Raw genomic sequence first — 16,410 nt, forward strand, 5'->3', positions numbered from 1 at the left:
TCTCGCAGAGATTTATTTGCTTCTATTGGTGCAACTCCAGTTGGCAAGTCTGTATAGTGTGCCAACAATGCATCATACCCTGTTAGAGATATTGGGGAGATTGTGCTCATAGCCATTGATGGCTCTATTCTTCGCCTGCAGGATGCTTTGTTAGTGCCAGGTATAAATAATAATTTGCTCTCTATTTCTTCTTTGGCTCACCTTTGATGATGACAGATGCATGGGGAGAGATAAGCAACACATGACTTTGGTCTTGACTAGCACTTTACATCATGGGTTATATGAGTTGGATGCTCTTTCAGTTGATCAGTCAGCATACTTGGCATCCACTCTTACTCCTGCTAAGTTACAAGCAGAGTTATGGCATGCTCGCATTTGGCATGTGAACTATGGTAGCTTCATGCTCTTACAGCGTACATAGATGCTAAATGGATTACCTCTTTTGGAGAGACCTTGTGAGCACTTGTGCAAAGGATGTATTTCGGGGAAAATGCATCGGTTTTCGTTTCCCCGTGATGTTGCTTTTAGAGCCACAGCCACGTTATAGTTAGTGCATTCAGGATGTATGTGGGCCTATGCAGACAAAGTCATTGTGTGGATGTTACTATTTTGTGACCTTTATTGATGACTTTACACGCTTCTGTTGGGTCTATTCTTTAGTGAAAAAGTCAGAAGTGTATGATTCGTTCTTGGCTTTTGTAGCATTTGTTAAGAACCAATCTGGCTATAAAATAAAGACTCTCCGTTCAGATTGAGGGGGGGAATATATGTCCTCTATGCTGAATTCTTTTTTGAAACAGAAGGGCCTTGTTCATCAGTTTACTACTGCTTATACTCCACAACAGAATGGGGTTGCAGAGAGGAAGAATTGGTCACTTAATGTTCAGCCAGTTGCTCCATTGGAAATTACAGAAAATCAGCCATTGGCTGATCTGAATATGGGATTTTATCATTAAGAATCAAACATGGGATTTAGTGTCTTTTCTCATTGGGAAGAAAGCCATTGGAACAAAATGGGTCTATAAGCTAAAAAGGAATGCAGATGGATTTATTGACAAATATAAGGCAAGGCTTGTAGCTAAGGGCTATGCACAGAAGAAAGGCATTGACTATGAGGAGGCATTTGCTCCTACCTCCCGAATGACTACCATTAGGTCTATGGTTGCTTTGGCTACCTATTATAGATGGATTGTGCATCAATTAGATATTAAAACTGCAGTTTTACATGGGGAACTTCATGAGGAAGTATATGTACAGCAACCCATTGGTTTTGTAGTTGAGGGATCCGAACACTTGGTTTGCAAGCTGAAAAAGGCTTTATATGGCTTGAAACAAGCTCCTAGAGCTTGGTATGCAAAGATTGATGCCTTTTTACTCAGCCAAGGGTTTATAAATAGCTCATCTGAGTCTACCCTTTACGTATGTAAAGAAGAGGGATCCGTGCTGATCATTTGTGTATATGTTCATTACCTTTTGCTTATAGTGACACATGCTGATCAGATTTCAGCATTTAAATAAAATTTGCAGCAAACTTTTGAAATGTCAGACTTGGGGTCTTTGCATTATTACTTGGGCATTTAGCTCATACATGACACTGCTAGAGGTATTGGTTTACCACAGTCAAGATACATTGGTAAAACTTCTTGAGAAGTTTGGCTTACAGGATTGCAAGCTAGTCTGTACACCAATGGAACCTAGACTAAAGCTGTCATTACATGATGATAGTGATTTGTTTGATATTCACACATATACTCCAATAGTTGGATGGCTTATTTACCTATGCAACACTAGGCCGGACATACAATTTACAGTTTCAGCCCTGAGTAGATATATGCATCAGCCATGCATGTCACATTGGCAAGTTGTTAAGCGTGTCTTTCGTTACTCGCAAGATACTAGATCTCTTGGGTTGCTTTATGCCAAGGCGGGACCACTGCACTTAAATGCTTACAATGATTTTGATTGGGCTGATGATTATGATTCACGTCACTCCTCTAGTGGCAATTGTTTCTTTCTTGGCTTATCTTGCATATCTTGGCTTAGCAAGAAACAATCCATTGTTGCCACATTGTCATGTGAAGTTGAATACAAGGCAGCTTTCACTACCACAGTTGAATGAGTATGGATTAGACGCTTGCTCGCTAATCTGGATGTATCTGTTATGGAGCCTACTCCTTTGTTCACTGACAGTCAGAGTGCCATTGCACTGGCACAGAACCGAGTGTTTCATGCACGCATGAAACACATTGAGACACATTATCACTTTGTCAAAGAGAGGCTACATGCAGGTGATATTAGCCTTGTCTATTGTCCTACCACTAGTAATGTGGCAGATATCTTCACCAAAGCTCTTCCTCGTGACAAATTTGAAGCATTTCGCAATGCTTTAAATTTGATCCCCTTTGGTAGCGGATGATCCTTGTACTTTTGATCACTCTTCACTCCAGGGGGTTTTGTTGGGTTTCCACTCATGCCTACGCTCACAGAGGAGTGTCAGTGACCAGTAGGACATTGGGGCACTTTTTACTCTCGGTACGAGAGGTTTTTTCCTCCAGACTTATTCTCTTCTTTCGTATGTGCTTATGTTACACACTTACGGGCACTTATCATGTTCGGGTGTGACCACCCCATCCAACCCTAAGGTTTAAGGGCTGTACTTTGTACTTTGAGGTTACACTCTTTCAATCTATTGGATTGGGTGTCGTGCTTCACTCTCCACACTGTCTACTGCACTCTCTGTTGAGCTTCGATCCTCTCAGCATCTCATAGGACCTAGTCTATATGCTACCCTCGTTTTGTTTCATTCTATATGTATGACATAGTCTACCCACCGAATCACTGAACGTGACTAGGCGGAACTAGATATATGGATATCATACTACCTTATCCTTCCATTGTATCCATATATGAGCACTACTTTGTCTTGTACACCACCTTAGCTTCTTTTTATAGTATATCATTGATCTTTTAGCATGTCACACTTTGATGTCAAGTGACAATCAGCATTGTACATGATTTTGTCTCATAGGCCAATTTTGGGCTCAGAAAGATGTTCATATAGCTTTCTTCAAACAACCCCCCCCATATATCTTTCCCCCCCCCCCCCCCCCAACACCGAATCACTGAACCTGACTAGGCGGAACTAGATGTATGGATATCATACTACCTTATCCTTCCATTGTATCCATATATGAGCACTACTTTGTCTTGTACACCACCTTAGCTTCTTTTTACAGTGTATCATTGATCTTTTAGCATGTCACACTTTGATGTCCAGTTACAATCAGCATTGTACATGATTTTGTCTCATAGGCCAATTTTGGGCTCAGAAAGATGTTCATATAGCTTTCTTCAAACAACCCCCCCATATATCTTCCCCGCCGCCCCCCCCCCCCCCCCCCGCGCCCCGGCCGCCTTTGCAAAAAGAGTAATTATATCATATCAAATAACTAAAAGGTTTCAAAAGTCACATGACTAAAAGAGTACAAAAGTCAAAGCAAAGAAGCAGCTGAAATTGCCATATGCCAAGACCAAGTCTCCTTGGAAAGATCAGTCGGCTGAATAAGATCTAGCTGCCAATTTAGGAGACCCTTCAGCTTAGCACATGCACGTGCACACACACACACACGATTCCATCCTTGTCAAATAATGTGAATATAGGGTTAAAAAGTAAACAGTTTTCAAGTATACATATTAAGCGGCCCATTTTCAGTTCGTAACTTATGTCACGATTGAAATGACAAACAGAGAATGCGGATCAGTCCCTAATTCAAGCAGAGATTTACCAAGAAAAACTGGAAAGTCTCATGCACCTCCACTACCTGACAGCCTTCGGAGCAGGTTTTGCAAAGTATGATCTATTAATATAATGCATGCAGTCAAGGCATACTATCATTTTGATAGTGTAAACCATGTAGAGCTAGTGGTGTGCAATGGTGTTGTAAATGTTTTTTTGGTTATATCTTCATCAGTTTGTTGGGGCTGTGTAAATGCTTTTTAGCTTTAGCTTTAGAGTACTCAATGAAGGTTATTGGTTGATATATCAACGTTCCAGTTATCATCTCCTTTGGCAGCCTGAGGCCAGCAGAGTAAAGGCAGTTGATGCATTGAATGGGTCAGGCAGTGATTATCAACTTGAGGTATTAGTGAAGCTGGCTTATAATGTGAGTGTTCTATTTTTCAAGTGAAGTACAAATTTGACATTTAATTGTTTGAATGCGGTGAAAAATCTAGAAAGGACCACTTGAGCAAAAACTAATCGAACATGGAATCACACCGATGTATGAACCAAAAGGCTGCCAGAGCTGGCAAAATTGCAGACTGAGGCCGCTGATTCCAGACATATCAGACCTGCGAGTTTTTCTCATTTGCCCAGGTCCAAAGTGTGGGGGTCTTATCCAGTGCCACATAAGGCGGGTGGTGAATGCTTACAAGCTGTATCCACGGTATCACTGTTCACCCAGTCATTTCTCAAAATCAAGAAACTAGCAAACTACTTTCCTTTTCAATAAACATTGAAAGATATCTGAAGCATGAATATGGCTTGTCTCATGTTACAACTTTTTGATTGTCTTCAGCTCATTTGATTCTGTTTCTCCGGTGATCCTTAGGAGCAGAATATTATAGTAGGGACAGGTCAAAATTTGACGTGACTTTTTGGCAGCTAGGTTTTTCCAACATTCAGGTCTGAATTATATGGAGTCCAGACTATGCTAATCGCAGCATGTGCATTTCTGTATTAAACTCATTTCAAGAATAGAATATGTTTTTTCAAGTCTTTGAGCATATTTCCTGAATCTTTAGAAATATCTACTGAGTGAAAATCTGGTGGACAACACATCTGTGAGACACTGAATGAACCTTTAATTATGAGTGCATCTCCGGAGGCTGAGAATGCATGAAGAAATGTGTTGCCTTACTAGTAACTTATCTGCTATAAGAAATTCAACCAAATCTTACCAAAGTAAATACTTGCTCCTTCAGTGGCCTTTCCAGTAAACAGAAGTCCTACAGACTTTGGTCTCATCACTTGAGGCCTTCACTTGTTTCAAGAGCAGAGCCATGTAAGGATAGCTTTATATCTACCTTGATACCTGTCTTGTCAATTGAAAATTTTAACTTGGCATCGGTAACCACAAGTTAATTGGAATTGTCCAACTACCTCTTTTTCTTTTGTTTGTTCTTTTGTTTTCTTTTTTTTTTCTTTTTTTAAAGAGGGAAGGAATCACCCTGAATGTGGAGGTGATAATAGGCTATACAACTTAAGTACAGAGTGCTTGTTCCAACTCCCAAGTTGGCTTTAAGAGAGATGCATGGAGAGTTGGGAGGTAGGTCTTTTTCCTTTTTCTTTTTTAAGAAGATGGAGCACTTGGGAACTGATGGACTTATACTTGCTGAGTGGGTTCCTAAAGAATGCAGTATTGTGATTTATTCTCTTACTGAAAAATGTATTTGGAAAGACAGGTACAAATTATATCTTACCAAGGGCGATTTCTTTCTTTTATCAGCACGAAAGCGCAAGAAAAGCAAAACCAGTAACTATGTCATCTCCCTTGATGAAGAAGACATATCATATAAAACTGCAAACTACTTTGGAAATGTGAGCGAGGAAAAATTCTTGGCATAGACTTGATATCTCTCTTTTGTCCCGTCTTTTGGAATTCTCTATTCAAAAGACATCACAGAGAGAGCTTTAAACTTTAGAACACTGAATGCAAACACATGATTTTCTACCAAATGTACAAACTGAATGCAAACACATGATTTTCTATCAAATGTACAAACTAAGTAAAGCAAGCATAGAAGTTTGTGCTTCCAAACCTTTAGCTGAATAGATATAATGCACCAAAAAAGCATTGCAGCCTTCGACTTAGTAATTTGAACAAAGAACCTACACGTATAGGAGGTGACAATAAAAATTAACTAGTGAATGAACATAAACCCTTGATTTATTAATGAGAGCATGGTGTCTTAGGTTCGTTCAAACTTTCTTGGCACCAAGTTTTGGTTCTATGACAAAGGAGATCCCCCGACAATAAGGAAAAATAAGTTCTGGTGATATTCTTCTCTTTCTTAGTTTTCATTATACAGGAGAATCATTTGTGCTGATTGATGTCAATCTTTTAAGACCTTCTGAAACTAGGGGAAATGAAAATGACCTGCATAAAGTTTCTTTATGGCAGACACTTCCTGTAGACTCACACATGGAAGTGCTTGCATCAGTTACAACAGGCCAACAGATAGAGTAGAGCTTGGTGCTGTCTTGTATGAGGCCAATGTGTTTTGGATGAAAGGTCCTAGGAAAATCACAGCAATTATACCTTCCATTGATGCTGATGATAATCCATACATATTTCAGCCACAGTTCGGAAGCTCGCCTAGCATTCTTCATAGTTTCAAAACTGGCTTTGACCATGACAAAATGGTGATACTAAAAAACAAGTTACCAGAGTGGAATAAGCAGGTATGACCTCTCTCTCTCTCTCTCTCTCTCTCTCTCTCTCTCTCTCTGTGGTTTGGTTTGATACATAGGATGGAATTACCAGGCGATAATCTATTTTGGCACAAACATATGCTGATGAATCTTTTTTCATGCTCAAAAATGACCCTTGAGATATGCAAATACTCATGGGTAGTACTCTGTCTACGTTTGGAATGGCAACAGGCTGCAAATTATCTTCATTAAATCCGAACTTCTACTTTTAAATTCTGGTGATTGTCATGCAATGATTTGGGAAGGAAAGATTTTACAGCTGCATGAAATTGTAAGGCTATATGGGTATCCCACTGGGCTGAAACTCACTCTCAAGCAGCAAATGACTTGGATGTCATTGAGATTTGAGTCACAAGTTGCAGTATTTGAAACTATCCATGTGGCCATTGCATGTTCCATCGAATAGTACAATCAATTATTGTAGCTTACATGCAATTGTACATGCATCTTTTGCCTTGGAGTAAGAAGATGTTGATGCATTTATGACTGCAACCGTGGAGCTTCTATTTAAACCACATACAGATCACAAAGCCTTAAGGTTACTGGTGGTGGATTTGATCTGCACACCAAAGATGCATGGAGGTCTAAATATTTTGAGTATTCACTATCATATGTTAACATGGAAGGCTACTTTATTATTTGTTGAGCAAAAATAGCCCTGAACCATTATGTTTGCAGCCATGACTGTGAATATGAAACGAAGTCATATGGGGATTTTGACCACTTTAAAGGGAAAGTTCCAGGCTGTTCATACCACTCGATTGATAATTCTATGGGCAAAGAAAACATTCATTGATGTGCACGTTTTGGAGAACCTTTGTCTGTCAAAGAACTGGTTAAGGCTTGCAATTTGCTCAAGTTAGGCATCAGATACATTGTTGATGTGGTTGATTCCCAGGGTAAAATGCTCTCTTTTCTGCATGCTTGTTGCACAGATTGTCTACACATCCATCATCGGCCTATTTGAAGAAAAGGGAAGGTTCTGAAATTTTCAGCATGCCTCTCCACTTGATCAGGGGACAGTTGCTTGGGTCATAGACAGAGGTCCAGTTTGTGGATATGAGGATGCAAAGGGATGTCATCTCTATTTTGTTTCAGGCCAGCTTGTGACTAGGATTATCGTGCTAGATTTCTCACAGACACTCCGGACTTAGGGGCATTGCCACAGATGGGAGCTAGCATTGTTGTTTGGCACATATGGACAGCCAGATGTAGCCATGCTATTGACTTTTTGGACATATCTACTACATAGACTCTCTCCAGGATCTGGATTGAGATTGTACATACTCTTTGTGGAAGATGGGAGAGAATACGGCAATTCAGAGACTATGAGGAGGAGGAGAGATGCTTTTCTTAGAATATCATTGAAGCTTTGTTTTTGATATGGAAGTCCCTTGCAAGTCTGCTTTGTATTTTGCATGTTACCTTGGGATACTTTAGCCTAAGGAATTTTACTATAATTTTCTCTTCTCTAAAAAGAAAAAGTAAAAATTTCATTTTTGGAATCCACAGCTCTTGCACACTTTGGGAGATAGGACCTCATTATGCTACTTCCTTCAAGAAGGTTTATGATAGGCTTGGTTGGGAGTTCTTGTAGAGTACCATAGTGAGGAGGAGTTTTCAACATAGTTGTCAGGTACGAAAGGTACGATATGGTACGGTACGATAAAATACGGTACTAAATGGTACCTTATGATTTTATAAGGTATGGTATGATATTAGTACGAAAAAAAATTTAACATGATTTTAAAAAAACCATAAATCATTAAAGGATAGAATACATGTTTAAAGTGGAAATAGCAATTTCATTACAAAATAAGATAAATACATGAGGGTGGACCGTGGGCATTGCAGTTGCATGGGCTGCGCAAAACATGTGATACAACTATAATCTAGTACATACATGGGTGATAATTGATGGTCCATGGATAATGCATCATAGTAGCATCATGCATGTGGATACAATGATAGTAGATACAAAAAAGAGAGAGACCTATGAATCTATGATGAGGCATCACTATCATCATCATTATCATTAGAACCATTTGAATGCTCGTCAAGAGAGTCTGAAGATGACTCCTCAGTATCAGATGATAAGACGCATTCATACTTATACTCACTGATGAAGTTACTATCATCATCAAATGATGACTGCCTAGGTAGCGGCTGTGTAGCCCACCTTACATATGTCTGCAAGCCACTCGAACCACCCCTCCTCGATGTTGGAGGGCTCACCCACAAGCATGTTGACTACGAGTGTCACGAGTATCTGTTGCTATAAGCTCTCTATAGAGCTCTACAAAAATCATCTCCTCGTCCACATCCTGATATACACTTGGAAGAGTGTCACCCGTCAACTTGAATATCAAGATTCACTCAAACAATGCACATAAGATTGTAAATGCTAAAGTCTTAATTATAAAGTATAAACTTTAAAGTTCAAAGTTCAAAATAACAAATTTTAACTTTAATGGTTAAGTGTTTAAACTTTACTTGCTTTAGACTATCCATACTCATCATAGCTCTCATCATGCGTAAGTTAGTGCGGCAATAGACTAGCCGCTCTAACTATCATGTGCTAAGCCGATTGCGAATCTTTGTATAAATATGAGTATAGGCACTCCAGTTTCTCTCACATGCACCCGAAGAGCAATCCTAGGCAAGGATCCTCATGGCTTAGGGCTGAAGGGTCTCCAATGCATATCCAAAGTTTTGCCACCAAAATAAAGGCTTCACAAGTGACTCTCTCTTCCAACAAGTGGGAGAAGCAAAAGCCACATGCCCTCTCTAATCTGCATAGCATAGTATCTCCTCTAGCACTACATTATGGTCATCCACAGGGACTACATAAGTCAAATAAGCAAGCTGATCCAAATGGAGCTCTCTATCATCCATGACCGTCGGCGACTTGTAGGCCGGATATACCAATGCAGCAAAACCATAGATAGGCTTATACATCCTTGCCCATCTTCTCTTTGCTCTCTCTTAAACATGTACATACTGTCTCTGTGATCATTGTACAAGCATGTGCCTCTACCAACGCCGCTCTAAAGAAGTGAATGAGAAGGCCTATGGTGGACCCCTCATAATCGCTTATACGTAACACCCTATAAAAGGGAGTCACAACAATGACAATGGCACGTAATTTTTACCAAAACTGCTCATTAAGGCACAAGCACGACATGACTTTGGTCTCCTTTGTCTCATGCTCATCCCACTCATTCCATAGAGTGGACACCACTATGTGACGTAGACTGCATCTCATAGAGACGCTCCAGCAATAACCACATGTAAGCAAACCAAGTTGAAGAAGGCTTCTTCAACTCCAATTTGCTATGCTCACGATACATCGCAAGCACCTTTACCTTTACCATGAAGAAGGTGACAACTGATCTGGCTTTGTGAACCACCCTCTTCACCCACTCGAGCTTCTCAATGTCCTCCATGAGCAAGTCTAAACAATGACTTGCACATGGAGTCCATACAATCATGGGAGACTCGGCCTTAAGCAAATGGCTCATGCACCGGCAATTCGATGCATTGTCGGTAACAACTTGCACCACATTGGAGGGGCCCACCTACAACTACAATTTACAAATTACAAGTAACGATACTTGGAGGTTAGAGAGAGAAAGAGAGAGTTGAGCCTTTTACGTTTCAACTTTCAAGATTCAAGAATAAAGAGAGATAGAGGTTGGGGCCCAGGGGAAAAGAGAGAATCAAGATAGATATTAGAGAGACATTAGAATAGGGAGATAGATAGTTATGCATAAATCAATTATCATAACGAAAGAAGGTGAAACAAATTTGAAAGGCAATGTATACCTCAATGATAGCTTGCCAACTGTGGCAGTAGATGAATGCACCCGTCGTTTTCCTCCCCCTCTTGTTGGTATTTACGGCCCGCAAAAAGTAAGTGTAGAGTGGACATGAGATGAGTATGTTGATGATGCCCCGTTTCTTATGATCACTCCATCCATCAGTGAGAATGGAGCAACCATATTTTATCCATGCGGCCCGAATAGGATCAAGGGCTCTATCAATCCTCTCCTTCTCTTCATCAATATTTTTGTCCTCGTGTCATTGTATGTGACACCGGTCCATCCTTCACATGGACCCACATTGGCAATGGCTTTTACCATCTTCTTCCATTACTCTTGCTTTAGGACATTGAATGCAAGATTGCACTCAATCATCGTGCGTGCAAGTCATTGCCTTTCTCTAATAAAGGCAACTGATCCACACATGACTAGGAGCTTGAGAGAGAGAGGATTGTGTCTCCGATGTTGCATGAGCCTTCACTTTTTTGTCTTTTATTGGAGTAGGATGCGGATGTGGAGCCCCCACCACCAATGGTAAAGGCCTCTCTTACATCGGTTGAAGATACACCCACATTCGATGCTTCCTCATTAGTAGGCATAGGAGTTGGTGCCGATAAGCCACTTCCTCCTCCTCTTGTGGATCCCCCCCTCATCTTGGCAAGAATCTCGTCCGCGATGTTTGGAGGGATCTCCTTGCATGGAACAACTTGCCCCCCCATCTTGGAAAGATGCTTGGAAAGATGTTGGAGAAGCCAGGTTGCACCACTTGTATAGGGCTTCCTGCAATACTTGCATGTCCAATGGTGGGAGTTGGACTTCTTTGTGTCCCTCTCCACATGGATTGCATACAAATTGAAGGCCTCGTGCTTCTCACGAGTCATGGTGCCGAATCCCAATGATGGATGGAGTGGTCCGGGGGAGAGTGAGAGAGAGAGAGAGGGAGAGTGAGAGTGAGATGTCTTGACTCTTGAAACTTGAAAGTTGAAAGAGAGGGAGAGGGTTGGGGTAAAGTTGAAAGGGCAAGAGTGAGAGAGAGGGGATGGGAGATGACGCGATGAGAATGGCAAATGCTTTGATAGGGTGCAGGAAAGAGGGGATAGGAGATAAGAATGACAAATCACAAATCAATTCAAGATCGAAGAGAGAAAGATGAGAATGGCAAATACTTGCTGAATTGGTGTGGAAGCATGGAGGAGAGGAGCACCTTTTGTAGATGAGAGAAGGGTCAAACAGTCAAAGAGGGCTGCTAGCTGGATGGAATTCAAGGAGGGCTTTCGGGGGGGAGGTATCCAAGTCTTCCATCCCCCCCAAAAGTACAACATGCAAGTGAAAAGCATAGGCGAAATGTGGGGAGGCACAGCAGATGTGGTGGCTAGAAACATCGTGTTTTTTGTATGAAACCACACGGTATGAATTGTATGGTACGATCAGTACCGTACGACGTACAGAGGCAACTATGGCTTTCAAGGTATTGGGTCAGAGGTGTTGTGGCCCTTTGCACCTTTTCCTATTTGTGGCAAAGGCCATTAGTTATTATTTGTGGCATCTATAGGTATTCATGGCATTAGGCTGCCCATCCTAGAGTTTGAGCCTTTGGATCTAAAGATTACCAATCACTCAACTGTGTATTTTCATGGAGATAAAGTAACTTTAGGGACTTTGTAGCAGCTATAGTGATATTTTGTAGAGGCTTAGAAGCTCTTATCAATTGGCACAAGTCCTATGGATTTCAGGTTTGTGATGCTTAACAGCTAGATTGGAGACCACTTAAGAGTCTCACTTGAGTCCCCCAAGGCAGCTCAGCAAGATACCTTGGTTGCATTTAGGCAATAATATTAACTTAGAGCAGCAAGGAGCACACTTCCTCTTGAGCATCAAGCAAAAGCTGCTATATAGGGCTATGATGAGACTCTCTATCACAGGGAGGGTAATCATGTGATATATTACTTCTTGTTGGGCTTTCCTTAGGTCATACATCGGCTAGGTGAAGCACCTCATCAAGAACTTTATTCGGCCAAATGGAGATGGAAGTCTAACAAAGGCTATAGTAGCATGGGATGTTTTCATTCAACCTAGATCTAGGGTAGTTTGTGGATCATAGACCGAGAAAGTCAAGTAGAGTTTGGTAAAGCTGATTGCGAGGGGCCTTCTTCCAAGCGAGGAGATGTGGAAGTAGTCACTATTTTGGGGATTGGAGTTTATTGTTCTTGCTGATGGAGGACCATGGAGGCCTAGTATTCATTGGATATTTCAATAGATCAAAGGTATAGGGCTTGGGAAGAGATTTGACGTCAGATTTGCTGCCACCATCATCCCTACTTGGGATCGATGTTTGTGGGATTCTACCAGATTGCTCCAGCCACCATTGAAGAGAAGATGAGGCATCCTCTTCTCTTCAACCAGCTACATAAGATAGAGAGAGGCCATATCATTAGAGAGAGATCTTGGGGGAGGTTCTCTTCATGGATTGCTTCTACTTCTATAGTTTGCCTTTCTAGAGCTACTGACTCAGTCACAGAGACAAGAGGATATCAGAGGGGCCAGAGACATGATGGACAGCCTTAGGGAGGTGGTCACTGATACAGACCCCTCTCAAGCATGGATTGGGCTCTTCACCGAAGGAAACATTTCTTCTTGCGGTGGTAGCTATCAACAAAGAGTGTTTACTTTTTCAGCATATGAGGCGGCAGACTTGTGAGAGAGGATTTGGATTGGTCAAGTTTACATGATGCTCTTACTAGAGGTTAGGGTTGTGGGTCATTGTGACAAGACTTGATATTTCAACCTAGGGACCAAACCTTATGACTTACATGATCGTTGGTTGGAGGTGTTCAGTGTACAAGAGGAGGCCACTTCAGAAATTACAGAGAGACCTTGGGAAATGGGTTTGGAGAGATCCATTTGCATAGGTATCCAAGGATACCTCCTTCTTTGGATACACCACCACATTGGGAAGGAGAAGATAGACAAGAAACATTAGAGTGATGCTAATGGTGATTAAGCATTGGATAGTAAAGGGTATCCTTTTCTTGTTGACTTCTGGAGGAGATTTGATGATGGCTTTAGACCCAGAAAAATCTTACTCTTTCTATGGTCAGTAGCATATAAAGAGCTGGGTAGTTGGCACTTGGCTTGGCTATGGCAAAGATTAGTCACCTATGTTAGATGTTGGGAGCCAGAGGAGATGCAGAGAAAATGTATATGGGATTGCCCTAGGGCGCAAGAGGTATGGAGGAGAGCCCTTAGGATGGTGTTTCACATCTCAACAGAGTCTATGATTATGATATGCAGGATGATTGCATGGATATGAGGGTACACAAAAGAGCCATGTCTATCTCATTTCGGGTCAGCTCTTGAGCAAGATCGCCATATTGGATTTTTCAAAGCCAGTGTGGACTCAAGGGCATTGACTAATGGGAGCTCATAGCTAGCATCATTGCTTGGTGCTTTTGGACCACTAGATGTAGTCATGCCATCCAGAGATCTATATGATGAACCCAGAGTTCCATCCTCTGAGGGAGATGGGAGAGGATACAAGGTGGTTAGAAGACTATGATGAGGAAGAGAGATCCTTTTCTCAGGACCTGGGATTCGACACTTTCTTTCACTATCAACCACATATGGTTTGACAATAGAGACCTGATTGCTCAGACATGCAAGCCTGGTAATAGACATTAACTTTGTTGTGTATTTTTTGGTTTTGAAAGTCCCTTATAGGGGATTTATTAAAAGAATTATCTTTTATCTTAAAAAATGCAAATTTAGGGAAAATTGTTTGAAAAACACTTACTATCAACCATATTTTTTGGGTTAGTACTCGACTAGTCGAAGGCTACTAAACTTTTGAGATGACCTAAAATTTAGGTATCCTCTAAAATTTAGGGACCCCTAAAAATAGAAAGGTCTTTGAAGCATGCATGCCATAGTTTTGAGTGTTTAATACAATGTGACGAAGAAAGCTTTCAAAACAATCTTTTAGGTACAATATTGTTATCTACTAGCATATTTTTCAAGAAACATCAACCTTGGGCACGCACAAAGTAAAAATTCTTAGGAGAAAACTTACTGTCAACCTTTTTTTTTGGGTTACTATGTCTAGCCCAATCCAAGGCTCTGGGCTGACCTAAAATTGAAGTATTGCCAAAATTTTTAGGGGCCCTCAATATAGAAACAACCAAGGTCTTTCCAAGTATGCATACCATGGTTTTGAGTATTGAATACAGTGTGATAGACAAAGCTTTCAGAACAAAGTCTTTTAGATGCATTATTGTTTGTTACTAGTATAGTTTTAAAGAAACATTAACTTTCTACATGCACAAAGTTTTCTTGGGCAAAGATGGATATTTTCAAGCTTTACATTGATGGACAAAGATGGATTTGGGCATGCAATAAGAAATTGTCCAGATTGAGTTTGACAACTCAAGGCCATTCCTTCCTTCGATATACAAAAGAATGGGCCCCCTTCAAATTATTAAAACTTCACCAGATTACCACATGGGTTTGCACAAATTATTGATTCCACCCTTGTGAATTTCTATTCATGCTAATCAAGTTGGGGCTTGAATGATTCTATTTATTGTGAGAGAAAGAAATTTCTATTGAACTGTAAGTTCTTGGTGAGAATACCTCTAAGGAAAAAGTAGAAAGAACCCTGTAAAGAGCACTTGAGAACATTGTAGACACAATGGTTGTGTGAATAACTGATCTGGTGGGCTATTATACCAAACCATGCAAGGGCTAGGTGAAAGATGAGGGAATCCCAAGTTTAAAAAAAGGCGTCATCCTCCCTGAACCACCTTGCAGCCTCTTCTTTTTTTCGTAAAAGGTAATTGTATTAATTACGGAAAAAAGGTACAAGATTACATGATTACATGATTACAAGAGACACGAGGGCCCTAGGCCAACGTGTGGAAAATCCCCGTACTAATGCACTAAAAAGGTTACACCAATCATGGCAACGACCCAGAGGCAATTGCCATATGCCAGGGATGCAAATCCTCCCGAGGGAGCAAGTCGGAGTGCCGGATGAGATCTAGCTGCCAATGCAAGAGCCCTTTAAGCCTGGCAATATGTCTCGGTACATTAGAGGCCGAATCAAAGAGAAAAGCATTGTGCGTGGTCCAAATGTGCCAGCATCCCCACTATCTGAAAAAGTGAAATAAGATCTTCATATGTAACTGTGGTGGTGTGGGGTACTTTGGGCGCACAAAAACCCAATCGAAAGGAGTTAGTGAGGACCCCACCACTGCGCGCCAGATTTGTGACAAGAGTGACCAGATATTCTTGGCGAGCGGGCAAGAAAGAAAACGATGTCGGGCCGATTCTGCAGTAGTGGTGCAGAAGAAACAATTGCCATTGGAGATTCGACGCTTGGAAAGGGCCGAGGCAAGAGGAAGACCACCAATCATTACCCGCCAAAGAAAGACCTTGCATTTGAAAGGTGCCTTATTCAGCCAGCCCTCCATGAGCGTTGCCTGCCACCATGACAGCGATTTCCGCAGTCCCCAAACAGTATTAGCTTTCACACCCAACCATTGGTGATCTTGAATGAGAAGATGATACACCTGATTAGTAGAGGCCTTTTCCAGACCCAACCGGCCTACAAGGTCCCAGTCCTGCCAAGGACGATCCACAGCCAGGGCAGGAAAGGGTTGCCTACCCTGAAGCTCCGACAAAAGCTTTCCCCATAAACCACGGTATCCGCGCGGGATCCTGAAAAGTCTCCTAGCAGTCCGAAACGATGCGAGGACATTGCGAGTGGCAAGGGTAGCATCCGCAATCGAAGTCACACCTAAACGGGCCATGCGGTTAAATCTCGGTCTGAGCTGATGTTTGTCTTCCCATGAAAGTAATCTCGATACTGCCAACAATTCCAGCTGAAAGGAGTTAGCCTGCAAGCGGTCCCCCACTAGATGCCAACGGGCCTTTTGGAGCACCACTTTCCAAGAGCCGACCAAGTGCAGTAACAAAGAGGAAGAGGGACTGGAAAATCGAGAGTCAGCATTAAGAACATGCCACCAGGAGGCCCGAAGTCGTGTGTTACCATGGCGAAGCCCGCTGTCCTCAAGAAAATAACGGGCTATGATGGTCCACGGG

At 41.5% G+C, this 16,410-nt stretch overlaps 1 protein-coding gene across 7 annotated transcripts in view; it reads left to right on the forward strand.

The window, feature by feature from the left end:
- Nucleotides 1-16,410, forward strand: part of LOC148010634 (uncharacterized) — a 160,378-nt gene that overhangs the window by 86,013 nt on the left and 57,955 nt on the right. For 4 of the 7 annotated variants that reach the window (XR_015689569.1, XM_087672070.1, XM_087672067.1 and 1 more), the window contains 6 exons: nucleotides 3,748-3,840; nucleotides 4,055-4,139; nucleotides 4,234-4,445; nucleotides 5,464-5,599; nucleotides 5,975-6,054; nucleotides 6,223-6,463. Coding sequence is in view for 5 of the 7 variants with exons in the window: in XM_087672070.1 (XP_087528196.1) it covers nucleotides 3,748-3,840; nucleotides 4,055-4,139; nucleotides 4,234-4,445; nucleotides 5,464-5,599; nucleotides 5,975-6,054; nucleotides 6,223-6,463 (847 nt within the window). In the remaining 2 variants the exon portion in view is untranslated. Of the gene's footprint in view, nucleotides 1-3,747; nucleotides 3,851-4,054; nucleotides 4,140-4,233; nucleotides 4,446-5,463; nucleotides 5,600-5,974; nucleotides 6,055-6,222; nucleotides 6,470-16,410 lie in introns of those variants that run through there. The other 3 variants (XM_087672069.1, XM_087672072.1, XR_015689568.1) reach the window with 3 other exon arrangements.

The sequence above is a fragment of the Lygodium microphyllum genome, chromosome 29 (assembly GCF_053477565.2).
Source record: "Lygodium microphyllum isolate KBCC chromosome 29, Lygodium_microphyllum_v1.1.10, whole genome shotgun sequence".
Taxonomy (NCBI): domain Eukaryota; kingdom Viridiplantae; phylum Streptophyta; class Polypodiopsida; order Schizaeales; family Lygodiaceae; genus Lygodium; species Lygodium microphyllum.